General features: G+C 34.8%; 1 protein-coding gene across 1 annotated transcript in view; it reads left to right on the top strand.

Annotated features, from left to right (window-relative positions):
- The window catches only part of SP3 (Sp3 transcription factor), a 42,262-nt gene that overhangs the window by 8,382 nt on the left and 12,908 nt on the right, over positions 1-20,972 (top strand). Inside the window, exon 4 of the mRNA XM_027865849.1 lies at positions 474-1,848. Within this exon, the coding sequence (XP_027721650.1) occupies positions 474-1,848 (1,375 nt within the window). The remainder of the gene's footprint in view (positions 1-473; positions 1,849-20,972) is intronic.

Genomic DNA, 20,972 nt, shown 5'->3' on the forward strand with positions numbered 1-20,972 from the left:
CTAATAGGGGAGACAACATATAAATTATAGTCAAACAACCTATATACAGTATAAATGGGAAATAATCAATAGAGGAAAGGTAATACTACTGATGTTATTAGTGAGATTTGTATTATGAATTTTTTTTTCGATAGTGATGATAGGTTTGTGTTGAATTATCTTTCCAACCCCTTTTGATCAGTGGCATGTGATAACGTAGACTGGGGGTGGGAGACCAGTTTGTGGGACAATTTTTTTTCCATGTTGTTCTATTTGTGAGAATTAAGCCCATGACCTTGGCTTTATTAACATCTCTGGTAGTGGCAGTTAATATAGTTAACACATTACTGCAATTGATTGTAGGTTCTATTGTGATAATGGTATAATAATTTTTAATTTCAAGTAGTAAAATTACTACAAATGTTTTATAGAGTATTGTGTAGGTTATTTGATTATATATGTCAAATAACTTTTTTCTTTTTTTCTGGGTCCAGACAGGTGACTTGACTTCTGTACAACTAGGAGAAGCTCCAAACAGATGGGAGGTTTTGCCTGCAACATCCACCAATATAAAGGATGAAGCTGGTAATATAGTACAAATTCCAGGTACTACTACAGTAACTTCAAGTGGGCAATATGTCCTTCCCCTTCAGAGTTTGCAGAACCAGCAAATATTTTCAGTTGCATCAGGATCAGATTCATCTAATGGTACAGTGTCCAGCATTCAGTATCAAGTCATACCTCAGATTCAAACAACAGATGGTCAGCAGGTCCAAATTGGTTTCACAGGCTCATCAGATAATGGGAGTATAAATCAAGAAAGTGGTCAAATTCAGATCATTCCTGGCTCTAATCAAACATTACTTGCTTCTGGAACACCATCTTCTAATATTCAGAATATTTTATCACAGACTGGACAAGTCCAGGTTCAGGGAGTTACAATTGGTGGTTCATCTTTTCCTGGACAAACCCAAGTAGTTGCTAATGTGCCTCTTGGTTTGCCAGGAAATATTACCTTTGTACCGATCAATAGCGTTGATCTAGATTCTTTGGGACTTTCCAGCAGTTCTCAGACAATGACTGCAGGCATTAATGCTGATGGACATTTGATAAACACCGGACAAGCTATGGATAGTTCAGATAATTCAGAAAGGACTGGAGATCGAGTTTCTCCTGAAATTAGTGAAACTAATACTGATACAGATTTATTTGTGCCAACATCCTCTTCATCACAGTTGCCTGTTACTATCGATAGTTCAGGTATATTACCACAGAACACCAATAGCTTGACCACTTCTGGTAGTCAGGTGCACTCTTCTGATCTTCAGGGAAATTATATCCAGTCATCTGTCTCTGATGAGACACAGACTCACAACATTCAGGTCTCTACAGCACAGCCTATTGTACAACATCTACAACTCCAAGAGTCTCAGCAGCCAACTAGTCAAGCTCAGATTGTGCAAGGCCTTACACCCCAGACAATCCATGGTGTGCAAGCGGGTGGCCAGAGTATATCCCAGCAGGCCTTGCAAAATCTTCAGTTGCAGTTGAATCCTGGAACCTTTTTAATTCAGGCACAGACAGTGACCCCTTCTGGACAGATAACCTGGCAGACATTTCAAGTGCAAGGGGTCCAGAACTTGCAAAACTTGCAAAACTTACAAATACAGAATACTTCTGCCCAACAAATAACTTTGACACCTGTTCAGACTCTCACCCTTGGTCAAGTTGCAGCAGGTGGAGCCTTGACTTCAACTCCGGTTAGTCTAAGCACTGGTCAGTTGCCAAATCTACAGACAGTTACAGTAAATTCTATAGATTCTACTGGCATACAGCTACACTCAGGAGAGAATGCTGATAGCCCGGCAGGTATGTATAATTTAACACTAGCAAAATAATTTTAAAATGTAACTACAGTATTTGAATTAATAGACTTGTTATGTCTATGTTATGCCTTAGATGAGGCAAGTGATTTGTAATTTATATAAAAATTGTTTTTGATTTAATACTATTAGACTTTTTAAAAGTGAATATATTTAATTTTTTGTAAATTTGTAGGAAAATTGATAATTTCTAGATTTGTTTTCTGCTTTTTAAAGATGTAAATTTTTCTACCTGCAGAAATTTTCTAATGCTGTTAACTAGTGACATTTGCAGTTTTCAGCTTTATATCTATCTCCGTAATTTAATCTGGACTGACAAGCATTCACTGTTTTCCGTTGTACTTCTATTGGATACCTTGGAATTGGGTTAGGTATTTTTATGAATTACTCTGTTTTTCATAGAGATAACTGTGGAACCAGTGTGGTATTGGGGAAAGAACACAGGAATGATTGTCAAGAGACACCTGGGTTCTGACCCTATCCCAGTCACTACATAGCAAGCTGTTCACTTCTCATTTGCGCCTCTTTCTTCTAAATTCAGCAAGGTAAAATTAATAGGGATAAATGTCATGCATTTAGGCTAAAAAGACAATTGTAGAAGTATTATTTTGGGGACACATGGCTAGAGAGCAGTTTATGTGTTAGGATTTTAGTAATAACCACAAGTTTGGTATAAATCAAAAATAAATACATGACTGCTCAAAAAGCTAATGAAATCTTATATTAATGGAAGTCTAATGCCCTGAGCAGGGAGGATTTGATATACCCATTGTACTCTATGTTGATCACATTATGTGTTTAGGATTATATTCATTTCTGGATCACATTTTAAGAAAAATGATATTGATAAATTGAAATGTGTCAGCAATTGGGATGGTAAGCAAATCAAAATCCTATCACCTGAGAAACTGCTGAAGAAATGAGATGTTTCTAGCCTGAAGAAGAGATTTAAGAGGGACATCCAGTTCAATACTTTAATTCAGTAAACATTTATTAAGTGCCTACTGTGTGTCAGGCATTGTGCTAAATGCTGGGGATATAAAAAGAAGCAAAAGACAGTTTCTGCTGTGTTGAGATTGGCTTTATTTTTTGGGGGGGCTTCAGAAGATAAAACCAAAGATCATTGTGTGGGACATGGATTTATGAATAACAATTAGAACTATGTGAAAATAAAATTAACTACATTATTAGGTTTCAAGTCCTCTGTTCCTAGAGGTGTTCAACAGAGATTGATCATTTTCTCAGGGATGATATAGATGAGATTCATGTGTTGGACAGGTTATTGGAGTGGATGAGTAAGAAGGACCCTTCTGACTCTAAGATTACAGACAGTTCTTGCTTTACATAAATGCATTGTTCTACAGAACTCTACTTCAAGTGAATTTGCCCATGAAAGTGGGGAAGGGAGGAATGAGGGGGCAGGAAGGGAACCATGTGTCTGAGAAGGGAGGAGGCTGGCGAGTTTCAAGGACCTGGGGCCTGGACGTGGACACAGATAGGAGAGGACTAACAACACCTGGGGGCTAGGGACAGACATACAGTATCTAAGCCCAAAGGAAGACAGACACCCATGATCAGGTGGGTGGATTGGGCAAAGGTCTCCTTTTTTGGTCTACTGGGGGGTCTCAAGCTAAACTCCCTATCCTCCTTCTGCTTTCACTGGGAGGTTTTAGAATTTTTTTTTTTTCCAGGGAGCCGGGTGGGTAGTGGGAGGCCTCGGAGCTCTAAGCTGAGAGTCAGGAGTAGAGGGAGGGAAAGAGCACAGTATTGTACGGTAAAGTTAACCGTGTTTTTTTTGGAGTATAGATTTCTTTCAGAATTCTGAATTTAAAATCAAGTTTGCATAAAATGAGAACCGTACATATTAAGTTCTGTGATTTAGTACTAAGCTGAGCTTTAGTTTTCTCAGCTGTAAAATGAAGGAGCTGGATTATATTATCTCTAAGATCTGTCCTACCTCTAACATTTTATGATCTGTAATTTCTTATGAACTTGCATTGTGGGCATCATATCAGGATAAATCTGTTAGACACATGTTGTTCAGTCTTAGTTGTAATATTAGAAGTAAAATTCTCTTTCAATAAGAAGTCTCAAAACAAAGTTAGATATTAGCAATGTTACTCTGTCATTTGGACAAACAGTTCTTTTGCCAAGTGCTTTTGAACACTAAAGCATTACTGCCTAGTTCTATGTTTATACTAGCCTTCATTGCTTCCACTATTCCACTTGGTATTTAAGTCTTTATAATAATTGTAATATGATACCCTACTTGTACAGATCAGTGATGATTTTCAGTCATTATTGGAATTAGGGTGACATTAATTCGATTTAATGGTGCTGCTGTACCATTAGAGTGCTGGGTGACTCTTTTAAATTTTAAATTAATTTTGTTTTGGGAAATAGACTCTTGATAATCAGGCACCCTATGGTGTCATAAGAACTGGGACTTGGATTCATTATTCTACACAGAACACCTTTACTTCATTTCAACTGTACCTGGTTAAAAGAGGGCTTTTAAAGAAATAACAGATAACTTCAAATACATATTCTTTAAACATCTTATATAAAGCGAGTTCTTTAAGCCTGTCACAGGAAGTTAATCAGTTGTGATCATCTCAGGAGAATTTATTTATGACTTTATGGATTTATGTTGGTTCTCTAATTAGGTTGATACAAAGAACCAAAGGCTTTCAGTAAAGTCAGATAATACACTGGAAGTGCTTTCAGAGTAGAAGTACTGTATGAATTGAGTGAAAGGTAGAATTATTTTAGAGTGGTAATTCAATAGCTTGAAGAAAAATGGCAATGAAGGGTAAAGAACCTTTCTAGCATAACATTAAAAGAGTTTGCACTGGAGTTTGTTTCTGTTTCAAAGGAATGTTGAAAGGATAAAGTGAAAAATAAGCTAGTAAAATACAGATAAAAAAGAGTAGGGACTGGGCCTGTGTTGTCACTGATAGAGGGAATTTTCCTGAATGATGAAACTCAAGCTAAGGACATAATGGGTTAAAATACTGCACGTGGATTCAGGATGACCTGAGTTTACACTTAATCCTGCCTCTGACACCTACTAGCAGGTAACCCTGGGCAAGTTACTTAATCTGTCTTCTTCAGTTTCTTTATCAGTAAAATGAGGGGTAGAAATTGATGGCTTCTATTTTAACAGATCTAAATCTCGGTGACCTTATGATACCAGTGTGTAAATGGGAAATTTTTCAGAAATTTAGAGTCACGTAGAATACTGAGGGATTAAGAGCTTAGAGTTGAAGAGCTACCTGGTGGTTTTTTTTTTTTTCCAGAGTAATCATAAGTTTCCTCAAAAGCCTTAGTACCTTCATCTAAACTTTTTGGGGAATTTTATTTTATGATATATGAGGATTTTGTGATATATTATGTGATATATGATATGATGATATCATATGTGATGTGGTTTATTATATAAGATGAATTTTAATTATGATTTTATTTCTAATTTTAATTAGGATTTTATTATTTAGATCCTTTGTTTCCCTACGTTATGAACTAATACATTTGCATACATTCAGTTGTAGGTTGGTAAATTTTAAGTGATCACTATTAATTATTTTCACAAAAATGCATTCTAAGGATTCAGATAAGAGGACTGCAAATTCCTTTTCATTCATCTCAGCTTTTAGCACAGTGCCTGGCCCATAGTGGGCAGCTAGGTTGCATAGTGGGTAGGGCACCCAGCCTGGAGTCAGGAAGATCTGAGTTCAAATGTGGCTTTAGGCACTTATTAGCTGTGTGACCCTGCTTATCTAAGGAATTCATTTCTATTATTTATTGGTGGTACTTCCTCCACTATGCCCTTTTCAAAAAGGAAGAAGAGGGGAGAAGGGAAAAAAAGTTTTTGTGTTTAACTTTATTCTAAAATGAAATGGCTTTATTTTTGCAGAATCCTCGAAGGCTAATGATTCTTAAGATTTTTAAAGAGTATAACTCATTACCAGAAGAACTGAGTGTTATAGGTTGATACAGAGGTGTTTTTCCCCGCCCTGTTTTTTTGCTATAGCTTTAAATTGGCTGAGGAGAGATTGAAAATTAAGTGGTACTTAGTGTTTTGTTAGTGCTCAAATATTTATCTTGTGGGTGGATAAAAATCAACTCTTCTTAAAAAAAAAAATTCATTTGAACTGATAAAACATTTACAAATAAATTGAAACCCTACCAGTAAGATGTCAATTTTAGATAAGCCTTCAGAAATAAATGAATATGAATTTTTCCTAATATCTTTTTTGGTAACTCTTTTATGTTCTTTTTGCGAAATCTTTATAAATAGCACATAGCAAATCATGAATTATTAGAAGTTTAGTCTAATTGGGAAAGACAACGAGGATATGGAAATGCAGGGAACCTTCTGAATTTATTATTTAGAAAGATCCTAGAAAATCTACCCCAACCTATTGGCAATTGTTGAATCTAGTAGACTAAGTTAAGCATAATAGGATAATATGATGTATGCTCATTGACCTAATAATATGGAGATGGGTAAAAACAGACCTGGTTAGCCAATTAAATTAAATTTTGTTTTAAAAAAGTTAATAAGCCGATAGGATTGTGTGTTGTTGCGGTGAGGAGGGCAAATTGGATAAATGCAAGGAGAGAGGATGAACAAAAATGAAAAGTTTTTTGAGCATGTCAAAAATGTGATCAGAGGTTTAATTTTTGTCTCATTTCCATTGATTTGTAGTCTAGTGAAGGCAAATGTCATGGCAAGGACTATAAAAGCAGCTTTTTTTTTAATGAAAGAAATTTTCACTGAAGTTTCTCAACTTGTGTGTGAAAAAATAGCCATAAAACATAAACTTCCTCATTTATTTAAATGGAATAGTTGAATGTTTTTTCAGGTGATAGTGGTTATTCTGCTATTATATTTTGGAAAAACGTATCTGAAATATGTTTTTACTTGTTGAGTTGAAAGAATTTACTCCCCAGTGACTTAGCAAGTAAAAAAGAAAAAGTACTGGTTCCGGAATCAGGATTTGGAGTCAGATACCACCTCTGAAACTGATGTTACTTTGGGCAAGTCATTTAATGCCCCTGGGGCCTCCATTTCCTCCTCTGTAAAATGAAGGGGTCAGACATGGCCTCTGAGAGATCTTCTAGCGCTCGGTCCTGTGATCCTATGAAATTCAGTAAATAAAAAGATCAAATCAGCATTAGTTTTATTGCAGACACACAAATAATCTAAAATCATAATAAAGCACTGATGCTAAATGTATAATGTGTAATTTCTGAAAATGAAGTCTGTAGCTGGGTTGTGAAGGCATATAATTTTACCAAAACAATAATAATGCTGCTAAAAAGTCATTGAATCATTTGCACTATTAGCTTATAACACTTGACTAAAATAAAGCTCACTTTATATAGTAAAATAGTAATAATGATGATGTAGTTTAAAAATGGCAGAAATGATAGGAAGTTACCATATCTACATTTTCTTTATTGTAATCTCTACCTCTTTTTGTTAGTGAAGTGTGTGCACTAGTAGAAAGAGCACTGACTTCAGCATTACAAAGGCCCAGGTCTATAGATGAGCTTACCACTTAGTAGCAGCTGTATGATATAGATAAGTTATGCTAACATTTGGAACCTCAGTATGCTCATCTGAAAGGTAAAAAAGAGTGGTACCATATGGTCTCCAAAGTCTCTTCATAGCACTGTGTGAATCCGTGTTAGAAATTTAGTGTAGCTTCATTTCTCTAAGTTACTTAGTAACCTACTTGATCTTTCCATTCTGTTCCTTGAATTTATCAATTCATGCAGCAAACAAATCCATTGGTCTCTTTGTAATGCAGGACACTTTATCACTCTAGAAAATACAGGAAATTTAGATAAAAAACATGTTCCCTTTGCCCTCATAATTTGTCATATCTAAATTTTATATCTTCTCAGCATAAAGCATTGTTTTTTGTATTCAGTAAATATTTAATGTTGTTTGAATTTGCTTTTGAATGTTGGTTACCATTGGAGTTCTTGGATTGTCTTATTCTTTTCATTCTTGCTCCTGGACTCTCCCATTACTTCTTTATATTGGTCTTTGATAATGTCTCTTCCTCATGACTTCTTGTGCTCAACTGATCTTTGGTAACATGCCTCAGCTTATACACATCATACATCTTTACAGTTCCCTTTGGTCTTAACATGATTTAAAACATAGCAGTCCTGGGAAAGTATTGATGAACTCTTGTGAAAACAAAGTTTGGGATCATCAGGGTGCTGAAAAGATTTGCTTCTAGGCCTTTATCTAACCTAGTGAACTGATTAACTTTTTTATTTTCATCTATTACCAGAATTTTCTAAATACCGCTTTACAATAAAGATTTGGTAATGCCAAATCCTTTTCATTATGTCTCTTGGTATATGCTTAGTCTTTTCCTTTCTTTCTTGTTTTATTTCTGTGTACTTACTTGTATATTCTTAGTACCACATTAAAAAGTAATGGAGGTGGTGGGCATCTTTGCTTTACCTCTGTCTTTAATGAGAAAACTTTAAGTGTTTTTCTATTAGAAATAATGCTAGCTAGCTTTTTAAATCATAAGTTCTTTTATTCTTTTAAGTTTGGTTTTTTTTTTTTAAACATAAGTGAGTGCTGTATTTTGTTGAAGGCTTTTTCTGTATCTGTAATATAATGTGATTTTTATTGTTCTTATTATTAAATTGTGCTTATTATTAATATAAATTGTGCTAATCTTCCTGATGTTGGGCTCCCATATATAGCCCAAATTTCTTGTATAAATACGACTTGGCCATAATGAGTAATTTTTTTATCTATTATTTTATCCTCTTTGCCACGTTTTTATTTAGTGTTTTTGCATCTGTATTCATTAATAATATTAGCATATAATTCCTCTTCTTGTTTTAGTCCTCCCTAGTTTGAGTATCAAGGTTTGTCTTATAGAAGGAGTAGTAAAGTCTTTCTTTGTTTTTGAGAAGTTTATGTACTCTGGTTATTTATTTTTTGCATATTTGATATTATTCACATACCTTTTTTTGGATCAGATTTTTTTGGGAATTAATTTATAGTGCTTTCTTTTTCCCTTTTTTTCTATTCATAGTACAACTGTCCTAGTCCAGGTGGTCCTCATCTCTAGTCACAGTTATTGTAAATAGTTTCATAATAGATCTCTGTTTAGTTGAGTCTTTTCTCTCCAATCCATCCTACATACAAATGCCTAAAGTACATGTCTGTCCATGTTATTCTTCTCAGGTTTATAGGATAAGCTATAAACTCTTCAGTTTGTCATTTAAAGCCCTTTGCCACCTAGCTCCAGCCTACATTTCCAGATGTACCTGCTCTTTTTAGTTGGGTGAAGCATAATTTATTTCACCTCTCATTTTAGCTGTTTTTATTTTCTAAGTATTTTTTTTTTTTTGGCAGTTGGGGTTAAGTGACTTGCCCAGGGTCACACAGCTAGTAAGTGTCAGGGTCACACAACTAGTAAGTGTAGGTTATTTTCTAAGTGCCGCTAAACATTGGGTTATAATTTCACATCCATTTTGTATCTGATTTTTTTGAGTAATTTTAGCCTATTTACGTTCAAGGTTATAATCATTTAAGTTTCTTTATCTTTTATCATGTCCTAATAAGTTATTAAATTATTTAGCTTATTTTGCTTGAAATAATTAGTTTTCAGTGTTTTATCTCAGACATAGATCCCTTCCTCAATCTTTATCATTGTGCCCAGACTGCTTGGTTCTAATATTTACTGATAGAATCTGTTTAAAACTTGCTTTGCTCAGTTCAGACAGGACTTGATTTACTTCTGAAACACTTCTCTCCCTGCTCTTCATGCCCCACCCCCACCTTCAATTTATCTCTTTGTTTGAATGACTTTTACCTTTGGTGGTTGGATTTCAAGAAAAAGTCACTATATTACTTTCTTCTTTTTTCTGCTCTAGGATATTTCTGTTAGTTTACCATTCCTGGGATTAGCCCATCCATAGCTGTCTTTTATTGTTGTTGTTGATGTTGTTCCTTCAGAGACCATTAGACAAGATGAGGGGATGATATAATCTTTTCTTTTAAAAAAAAAACTATGAATTTTAGTCATTACTCATATTTTTCATGTTATATGAATTTGAGAACCTTTATTGAGTTTTTTTCCTGCTAAATTTGCATTTCAAAGACCCTACTCATCTTTGACTTTCTTGAATGATTGAAAGCTAGCAATCATGTTGAAGATCCATCATTTTTAATAAATGTAAGTAAGACTAGACTCAGCCTTTCAGAATATGTTATCCTTGGGTACTAGTCATTATACTTTTCAACATATCACATTATAGCCTTTTTAAACATTGATTTTTAATGTTTAATCCCACCCATTTAGAAGCAGTGTTGTTGGTGGGAGTGGTCATGGTAGTAATAATAATAGTTGACTTTTAGATTTTGCTTTAAGTTTTTTGCAAAGTATTTTGCATATTCCATCTCGTTTGAATCTCACAACAGCCCTGTCAGGTAAGTACTAAATATATTATTAACCACATTTTGCAGATAAGGAAACTGAATTGCCCATAACACTACAACTAGTCAGTATTGGAGGCAGAATTTTAATCATTGCCTTTTCTGCTTCCAGATCTGACATTCTGTCCGCTACCTATATAGTAATAATAATAACAGCAGCAACAATAAAGAGCTAGCATCTATGCAACTCCTACTATGTACCAGTTCTGTGCTAATCACTTTATAGGTATCATCTCTTCTGATAACATTTACTTCCCTTAAGTGAACTGTTTCTTCTTGGCATCTTATGATACTTTGATTGACAGTGAAGATAAAGATTCACTCACTATTCTGTTTTTGGGTGCATTAAAACTTGGGGTTCTTCTGACAGTATTTCCTGTAGATTCTTTTCATCTGCATTTTGCTCTCTAATTCTAATGTTTTTAAGTAGTTTTTTTGGGGGGGAGGGACGACACATGATTTTCTAAATGAAAATCTGGTATTCAGACTTACTGTTTCATCTTCTTGTGCTGGGACATTAATAATTCTCAGATTTTATTAAGTTCTGTCCTCAAGGTCTGTTATTTTGCTTAGTAGAATATTCTTCCAGTTTTGCTGTTTAAAATTTTTTCCCAGATAGTTTGTGCATCTTTGCATTTTATATCTGCCATTTTCAGTGTCCAGGGATTTATTGTTATTTTTAAAAAACCATATTACCTATTTAAAATATTAATTCTTATTTATTGTTTGATTTAAAAAAAAACACTTGTTCATTGATTCAGTTCCTTTTAAAAATTTTATTTGAAATTTAAAACCACCAAATAAAATAAACAGTTCTATATACAAAATAGAATAGAAAAAGAGGGGGGTTGTACTTGAAATTATGAATTTCTGTTACATATAATTTACTTTTCAAGTTTATAATTAATTCAACATGTAGCTTTAAAAGATGGCTTATCTTTCTTTCTGATGTCATTCTGATCTTCTATCTGTTCTCTTCTGAGCATTTTAAAAATGCTTCATTGCCCCTGTTCTCTTTTTGAGGGTTGGGGTTGAATACAACTGCTAGTACCCTTTTCTCTCCTGCCTTCTCCCCACTTAGGGGAAGTGACATAGACAAAGTTAAGTTTAAAAAAATATATACCTTATTTTAATTAGCCGTGGCTAGAAATTGACTATAGTTGATTGTAAACGATTATAGTCTGGTTGACTTAAACTAAAAATGTTTATTTCATTCCCCACCTTACGTCTGTCCCTGTTCTGTCAGGAGAAAGGAAGCATGTTTGGTGATTGTTCAGTTTTTATGAAGTCTTTCAGAGTTGTTTCAGTATAATATTGATGTCATTGTTTAGGTTGCTCCCAGATTCTGCATCAGTTTGAAATTTTGTAATTTGTTACTGTGTAATAATATTCCATTACATTTATATGCCATAATTTGTTCAGTCATCTATCAGTTGATGGATACTCCTTGGTTTCAAGTTCTTTGGTACTGCAAAGAAAGAGGTACTATAAATTTTTTTTTGCATAGGGGCTCTTTTCTTCTTTCTTTGATCTCTCTGGGCTATAGGTATAGGCCTGCCAGTAGTATCTATCACTGGGTAAAAAGTTATATATAGTTTAGTGACTTTTGAGGCATAGTTCCAAATTGCTCTTTTAGTATAGTGATAGGTTGGGCCAATTCGCAGTTCCACAAGACAGTACATTAGTTTGCCTTTCCTTCTGCGTAGCTAGATAGAGCATTTATTAAGTACTTATTATATGCCAAGTACTGTATTAGACACTGAGTATATAAATATAAGCAAACAAGACAGTACCTGCTCTCATGGAGCTTTTTTTCTAATTGGGGAAGACAGTATATAAAGAGGAGGTGGAAGAAGGGGCGGGTGGAAGGACTAGGTTCTGGAAACATGAAGCAAAAGCTTACCTCTCAGAGATGGGGAATCTGATGGCTGGAGTGAAGGCAACATGATGAGATGGCTGAGAAAAAGCATGGAGGCTTGGTTCTAGACAAGATGAGGTGAAGGCTTACTTAACAGAGCTAAGAGTCTCAGGTGGAGTCCAGGTTTGTGGTATCGTAGAGATGAGGATAATGACCACAATTGTCTTTTTCCTTTTTTGTCATCTTTGTCAGTTTTATGAGTATAAGGTGGAACCTTTAATTTATAGTTCTGTAATTATTAGTTATTTGGAGCATTTTAATATGATTGTCAATAAAATGTATTTCTTTTAAGAACTGCTTCTTATAAATTTGAAATAGTTCCATATATATTTTGGATATTAGACCTTTATCAGAGAAAGTTTCTGTAAAGATTTTTTCACCAAATCCTGTTTCCGTTCTGATTTTTAAAGGCATTTTTTTAATTTTTGAAAAAAGTTTTAAATTTTAGGCAATCAGTTGTCCATTTTATTTTCTGTGATTCTTATATCTCTTGTTTGGACATGAACTTTACCTTATCCATAGTTATGAAAGGTTATTTCCTTTATTGCTACTCCATTTTGTTTATGATGTGACCTTTTATAGTAAAGTCTTGAATCTATCAGACACTTGTGGTATATGGTATTAGATGGTGGTGTTCACCTAATTTCTGCCCATTAACTTTCCTGTTTTCACAGTGTATTGCATTCTTAACCAAGTAGTGGGGGTCTTTGGGTTTATTAAACACTGGATGTTATGTTACCTAATCATTTCTAATAATCAACTTCTCTATTTTTTAACCAGTACCAAATGGTTTCAATTATTACTGTTCTACTCAGAGTCCCTTCAGGTTTCTGAAGTCATCTTATGCAGTTCTCAATTGGATGGAGGAGAATATAGCTCTTTCTCTTTAATTGGAACTTATTTTTTGTTTCCTTATTTCTGAGTTCTTTCTGTTGTCTTTTTGTTAGAATTTTGTAAAGTTCCCCCCCCCCCCCCTTTTTGGTTCATTTGGTGTATTTCTTACTCTTTTGAAATGATACAAGGCAGCTGGGTTTTGATACAGCCATTAGCCTTCCTTGCTAGAAGTTGCTTCTTTTATGACTTACTGTTTGTGTGCAAGTTAACCAAACTTCTGCAATGTCTTACTTTGTCCTGTTAAGTCAAATAGCTTTTTAAAATCTAGGTGACCCAGTGGATAGAGTTCTGTTAGATTCTGTGGGGTACAAAGATAGAAATAGTTTCTGCTTTCAAGAATCCCTAATTCTGTTGGCATGAGGTGGTGGGACAAAGATGAAATACAGTCTATACATAAAAATTAAATACAGAGTAACTTAATGAGCAAGAAATCACCAATAACTTGAGAGGTGAGAGGATGGTTAGGGTAGGACTTGATTTGAGACTTGAATGACCATCAAGATTCTGAAAAGTAGAGGTGAGGAGGAATTGTGTGCTAGACAAGTGAAGGCAAAGAGACAGATGAAATACTGAGTTTGGGGATCAACAGTTACAGGTTTGGTTGGAATAGAGAATATATAAAGGAGAGTAATGTGAAATAATCCTGGAAAGGTATGATGGAGCCACATTGTAAAGTCTTTTTTAAAATTTTAAGCTATTTTATTTTTTCCATTTGCATATATAACAACTTTTAACATTAAAAAAATTTTTTTGAGTTCCAAATTATCTTTCTCCCTCCCTTCTCTCCCCTCTTTGAGAAAACAAGCAATTTGATAAAGGTTATGCATGTGCAGTCATGCAGAACTTATTTCCATATCAGTCATGTTGTGAAAGAAAACAGACTGAAAAAAAAAACCCCTCAAGAAAAATAAAATTATAAAAAGTATGCTTCAATTTTCATTCTCCATCAGTTGCAGACAGCATCAGTTCTTTCTCTGGAGGTGGATAACATTTTATCACAAGTCTTGGAACTGTCTTAAATCATTGTTTCACTGAGAGTAGCTAAGTCTATCTCAGTTGATCATTGTACAGTATTGCTGTTACTATGTACAGTCTTCTCCTGGTTCTGCTCACTTCACTTTATATCAGTTTGTGTAAATCTTTTTAGATTTTTTTGGAAAGCTTCCTGCTCATCATTTCTTATAGCACAATAGTATTTCATTACAGTCAGGTACGACAACTTGTTCAGCCATTACCTAATTAATGGACATCTCCTCAATTTCCAGTTCTTTGCCACCAGAAAAGAGCTTCTATAAATATTTTTGCCCATATAGATCCTTTTTTTTCTTTCTTTTTAAAATCTCTTTGGGATACAGACCTAGTAGTAGTATCACTGGGTCAAGGATATATACAGTTTTATAGCTGTTTGGACCTGGTTCCAAATTGCTCTCCAGAATAATTGGATCAGTTTGAAACTCTACCAATGGTGCATTAGTGTCCCACTTTGCCCACATCCCTTCCAGCATTTGTCATTTTCCTTTTCTGTTATATTAGCCAATCTGATATGTGTGAGCTGGTACCTTAGAGTTCTTTTAATTTGCATTTCTCTAATCAATAGTGATTTAGAGCAGTTTTTCGTATAACTATAGATAGCTTTGATTTCTTCATCTGGAAACTGCATTTTTTTTGACCACTTATCAATTGGAGAATGACTTGTATTCTTAGAAATTTGACTCAGTACTCTATATATTTGAGAAAAAGGCCATTATCAGAGAAACTTCCTATAAAAAAATTTCCCCAGTTTTCTGCTTTTCTTCTACAGATTGTAAAGTCTTTATGTGAGAGGAGAGGGATAGAGAAATGGTCAAGACCTATGCCCTAGGAAAATTATTTTGGTAGCTCCTTGAGGGAGGGGATTGTCACCTTTTTTTGTATCCCCAGTGCTTTGCACACTGTCTGGTATAAAGTAGATACTTAATAAACTCTTATTGACTGACTGGCACATGTGTTGGCTGCATTGGAAAGGAGAGAGACTAGAAACCATTAGCAATTAAGAGGCCCCTATAGTAATCTGGTTGAGAAATGGTGTGAGGCCCTGAACTAGGATAGTGTCTGTATGAGTGGGGAGAAGGGAATAGATGCAAAAGATTGATCCAATCCAATAAACATTTATTGAGTGCCTGCTATGTGACAGTTATGGTGCCCAAGGCACTGGTGATACAAAGACCAAAAAACAGAATCCAAATAGCCCCCTTCCTTAAGGAAACATTTACATTGTGGATGGAGAGGGGCAGGGCAGGGAAAAGACATACAAAAAATGATGCATACCTAAAATATATACAAAATAAACACTAAGTAATTTAAAGTCAGGTGACTAAGAGCAGTAACATTTTTGTGGCATCAGGAAAGGCCTTTGTTAGAGGTGGCCCCTGAGCTGTGTTTTAAAGGAAGCTAGGGGATTCTGTGAACCTGAGGTGAGTCAGACTTAGGATATTTTTATCTAAAGGCAATAGGGAGTGACCAAGGTTGCTTGAGCAGGGAAGTGACATGGGCCAACTTGTGCTTTAGGAATCTCAACTTGGCAGCTGTGTGAGCTTTAGATAATGGGGGAAGAGCAAGATTAGAGGCTGAGAAACCACATAGGAGGCTATTATAGCACCCTAGGATAAAGGTGGTCAAGGCCTGAACAATGGTGGTAGCTGTTTGAGGGAAAAGGAATGGAAAGCTACGAGATAATCAGGGAGCTAAGTCTAGGAGGAAGTTACAGTCAACAGTCAAAAGTTGCTGAGTTATTATGAAGTCTGAACAGCAAGAAAAAGGGCCATTTACCAAATGGCCTTAATAATTGGGAGATCATTGGTAACGTTAGAAAATCCAATTTCGATTGAGTTGTGATTTTAGAAGCTGAAGTTGAATTAACAAAGAATTTAGAAACGAATCAGTCAGTAAACATTCAAGTGCCTGCTCTGTGTCAGGCAAGGTACTAAACTCTTGGGGTTATAAATATAAAAAACAGCCCCTGCCCTCAAGGATCTTACAGTCAAATGGGGGAAAACAGCACACAAAAAGAAGCTGAAAGAGGTGAGAGGGAAGTGCCAGGGTGAGGAGGAGATGGTGTAAAGTTCCAGAGAAATCCAGAAGCAGTGTAGCTGGTGGGAAATGGGGAAAAAAACTGTGGTGCTTCTCTTCTTTCAGTGGAGGTCCTGCCCTCCAGTCAGAGGGGCAGACTACTGATGCAATGTGAGGAGTGGGTAGATTCAGGCTTGGAGCATGATGAATTTTCTGGGGAAGGAAGGCAGGATGAAGAGATCCAGAGAAGTCCCAAAGCAGTGTAGCTGGCGGTGATTGGGGAAAATAATAGCACCGACCTCCCAGGGTTGTTGTGAGGATAAAATGAAATACAATTTTTAAAGTTTGCTTTGCAAACCTTAAAGTACAATATAAATGTTAGCTGCTATCATTACTATTGTTACAATAATAATAGTTATTATTGTTATTGGTTCCTTAAACAGTGTTTTATAGTTGTATTCATATAGCTCCTGTGTATGTATTGGTAGGTAGACTTTTAAGTATACATGGCAGACATTTTAAATGGAATTTCTTTCTGCCTCTTCTGCTGAACTTTGTTGATAATATATAGAAATACTGATGATATATTTGGATTTATTTTATATCTTGCTACTTTGTTGAAGTTACTGTTTTGATTAATTTTTAGTTGATTCTTTAGGGTTCTCTAAATACATCATTATACAGTTTGTAAAAAGTGAAAAATTTGTTTCTTTGCCTATTTCTTCAATTTCTCACAAAGTACACTGAGTACTTAGGTGTGGTATTCTAACGTGGCGGTTCTGGTGATAATAATAAAACACCTACTATGTACCAAACACAGTGCTAAGTGTTTTACAACTGTTTCAGTTGATCCTGACAACTACCTTGGGAAGTGCATGCTGTTATTACCCCCATTTTACAAATGAAGAAACTGTGAAGCAAACAGGTTAAGTGACTTGCCCACAGTCATGCAGGTAGTAGTGTCTGAGACAGGTTTTGAACTCAAGTCTTCCAGACTCCAGGCCCACTAGTTGATCCTCTGCATCACCTCAGTGGTGTTATCACTGATGTATGATATCTACTCTGTATGTATTTTCTAGTTATCTTATATGGGTCTTTTACATGTTATTTATTTATTAGCATAAGTTTCCTGAGGGCAGGGCTGTTTTTGCTTTTCTGTCTCCACAGCATAGCACTGTGCCTGGCACATAGTTAGCACTCACTATATAAATGCCAGATGATCAGTACCATTCTGCAGCTGTTTTTTTCCTCCCAGTTCCAATCTAAAATTTTTGTTGGGATGATCTGGCTTGTTGAGATACCACATGAAAAGATTGAGGGCCACATTGTGGTTAGAGAGCAGGGCCTCAAGAGTACCAGACTTCAAATTCAGCTTCAGATGCTTTCTTGCTGTGTGAGTGTGGGCAAGTCACTTAGCCTCCGCCTTCCTCCTTTTCCCCATCTGCAAAATAGGTGAGAATAAAATGAGATAATATTTATAAAGCACTTTGCAATCCTTAAAGCACTACCTAGATGCTAGCTGCTATCATCATCATCATCAAGTTTTTTGTAAGCTTGTCTTATTCGCCACTGCTTTGCATTGTTTTGTTTCTAAGGTTATACTTGTCTAGTCTTTACATTTTAAACCTCTAAAATGTTTTCAAATTAATGTGTTAGTTGGTGATACAAATGCTGTTTTTCTCTATTTGGAAAGATACTTTTGCTGGTGAAGCTATTTTGGGACTTTTCATTGTAGCTGTTATTTTGAGTCCTTTCAACTTTACTAAGGTAATCACCATCTTTACATTTTGTTCTAGTTAGTCAGTCTGAGGGTACTATAGATATATCAATAACCAATATTTCTTGGTATCAAAACCAAGTCAGTTTAATATTTTATTATTTTTGCCTTCTCCTTATCAATTACCTTTTAAACAAGATGTATTATAAGCTAGTGATGTACTTCTTGATCTTCAACTGTTTTTCAATAGGGTTGTTATTCCTTGTACTTATTCTTAAAGTCACCCAAGGTATTTTTTTTTAATTATGGAGAATTTTGTCATAATTTTAATAGAATTTCTTTACTTCTTTACTTCCCCTTCAACATATATTAGCATATAAACTGCAATTACTATCATTGTGTTGTGTAGGTATCTTATATTTGTGAGCACTGTGAAGTAACATAATCAAATCTCTCATGGTTTGTTCCTGCCATTGGGCATTATGTAAACCCCAATTCCACTAGCTCCTTTAATTGCTTCTTAGAATAGAACCTCTGAGCCATCTATCCATTTAGCTATAAATTTTTATCTGTACTACTTTCATTCATATTGAGAATATAAAATTGGATGAGGTTTGGTCCTTCTAGTAGAGTCAGTTTGTTGGGGAAAATATTTTGCATGTTCTACTCAGACATTGAAGAAGTTGGAGGCCACATAGGATTGTTAGCTATTTTTTTCTGTTTCCTGGGATTCCATGGTCAAAAAAATTCATTACCTTTGTGGCCAACCTTGTCATGATGATGAGCCTCTCATTATTTAGCAACCTGGCTTGTCCTTGGAGAGATTCCAGTCACCAGGCTGTACTCTGTAAAATATTGCATGCTACTTAGTAAATTTATTTATTTATTCTTTATGTATAGGTTATAAAGATTAAGAATATATTACTGAATTGGGATTATTAAAAACTTGTAATTGCTGCATCCTTTTTGGGGGGGTAATGATTCGAAATAAAAAAAAACTTTTTAAGTAGTTGCTATTTATGACCTTTCATTATTTTCTGGATTCCCTTAATTACTGCCTATGCATCCTTACATTGGACTAGATAATCTCCAAGGTCTCTTTCAGCTCCAGATTTTACAATGAGATAGAGCTCTTAAAGCTGTGGTTTTTTTTTGTTTGTTTTTGTTTTTGTTTTTCTTTTTTTGATGAGGCAGTCAGGGTTGACTGACTTGGTCACACAGCTAGTATGTGTCAAGTATCTGGGGCTGGATTTGAACTCATGGATTTTTTTAATGTAACTCTGCTATGGGTTTTTCTTTTAAATGTTACTCTGATTTTAACAGATATGAAAACAACTTTTCCATATACAGAGTAGAACAGAAAAAGATTATATGTGAAACCATGAATCTCTGCAGCTTCTTTAAAAAAAATATATAATGTCTTCATGTTACCTGCCTTCGTCCATTGTCTTCTCTTCCTTGGATTTTAAGTGCTGTTTCAGTGGTCCTCTTTTTTTGGGGGGGGGGCAATCATTTTATAATATCTTTTACCCCTAAAATTAGGTACCTCTCCCCAGTAAAAAATGACAACCCTTGTAAGAAATACGCATTATGAAGCAAAACTAACGGACATATTTTTCAAAAATGTAAGTCTGCCCCCTGAATTCATTCTCTGCCAGGATGTAGATACATGCTTCAGTGATCTTTTTACCTGTGATTGGTCATTGCAGTATTCAGAGTTTAAAGGTTTTTTTTCCCCTAACAATATTGTTATATACATTTTTTTTCCTGGCTTCACTCACTTCATTCTGTATCAGTTCATAAAAATTTTCCTAGGTTTTTTTGAAAGTGTCTCTTTTAAAATTTCTTATGGTTTAATACCAAACCAGTGTTTTTATATATATTTATGCCATGGAAAATTATTTTGTTTCATAGCTTAATAGCTTTTCATATATTCTAATTAGAAGATTTGACTGTGGGGTCCTAAGCGTGGTGAATGGAAAGGATGTAGGAATTTCATCTAAAATGATTGGATTATTTAGCTAAAGGTAAAAACAGAGATCTTAATCACAGCACTATGGAGATGGCTTTTACCTGTAACTTTCCAATGTGAATAGGTCAGACAAGAATAGAGTTAAAATACATGAAGAAGTATTTAGGTTAGACTTCTCTATTATGAAGTTTCTGAAGGAGAACATGCTTGAAGAACTTGAAAATATTATGGCTGATCACATTGTTAGTGATTTTTGTGGAAACAGTGGTAAACAGAAGTGTGGCACAGCATGGGATAGTTAACTTTAGACTATAGAAGAGCAAGCTTGATTTTCATTTTTGGTAAAATTCTAGAATGAGTTATTAAAAGGGATGGTTTTTGAAAATTGAGGAAGAAGGAAATCATCTTTAAGATGGGATTTGTGATTTAAATAGGGATTGTACTAGATGACTTTTTGGGGTATTTTTTTTTTTAATGGAAACTCACTTATTAGGAATATACCATATGTAACTGGGCTAAGAGCAGGGTATACAAATAGAGCAAGACAGTTGCTGCTCTTAGGAGCCCACATTTCTTTTTTATTCTGAACTTAATACACTGAATACACTTGAACTTAAATACAAAATAAAATGTACATACTAGAATGAAGAAAGGATCATCCATGAAATTTAAATTATAAACCTTTTCTTTTCAAATATATAATAAGTTCAGCATAAAACTTTCAAAATGTCTTCTTTGTTTCTGATATATTCTGGTCTTATTTCTGTTCTGAAGTATCTTCTCAAGCTAGATGCTATGAATCTATTAAGAGAAAATGGATCCCTATCACTCCCACCCCTGGAGATTTTTAATGAGAGCAAGAATAGTGGTCTTTTTTGAGTTGTTTAATAAGTTGTTATTCTGCATGTACAAAGAATGGCCTAGATGATTCTTTGGTATTCCTGCCAATTGTATACTTTCTACACAATTCAAGACTTAAAATCAGCCAATAAGTTTCAGAGAAAATCTAATGACTAAGTAGTAATGAATTGCGTGTGTGCACGCATGTGCATAAATGTGGAGAGAATAAATAAGTT

This window comes from Vombatus ursinus, unplaced genomic scaffold (genome assembly GCF_900497805.2).
Source record: "Vombatus ursinus unplaced genomic scaffold, bare-nosed wombat genome assembly UNPS02014779.1, whole genome shotgun sequence".
Classification (NCBI taxonomy): domain Eukaryota; kingdom Metazoa; phylum Chordata; class Mammalia; order Diprotodontia; family Vombatidae; genus Vombatus; species Vombatus ursinus.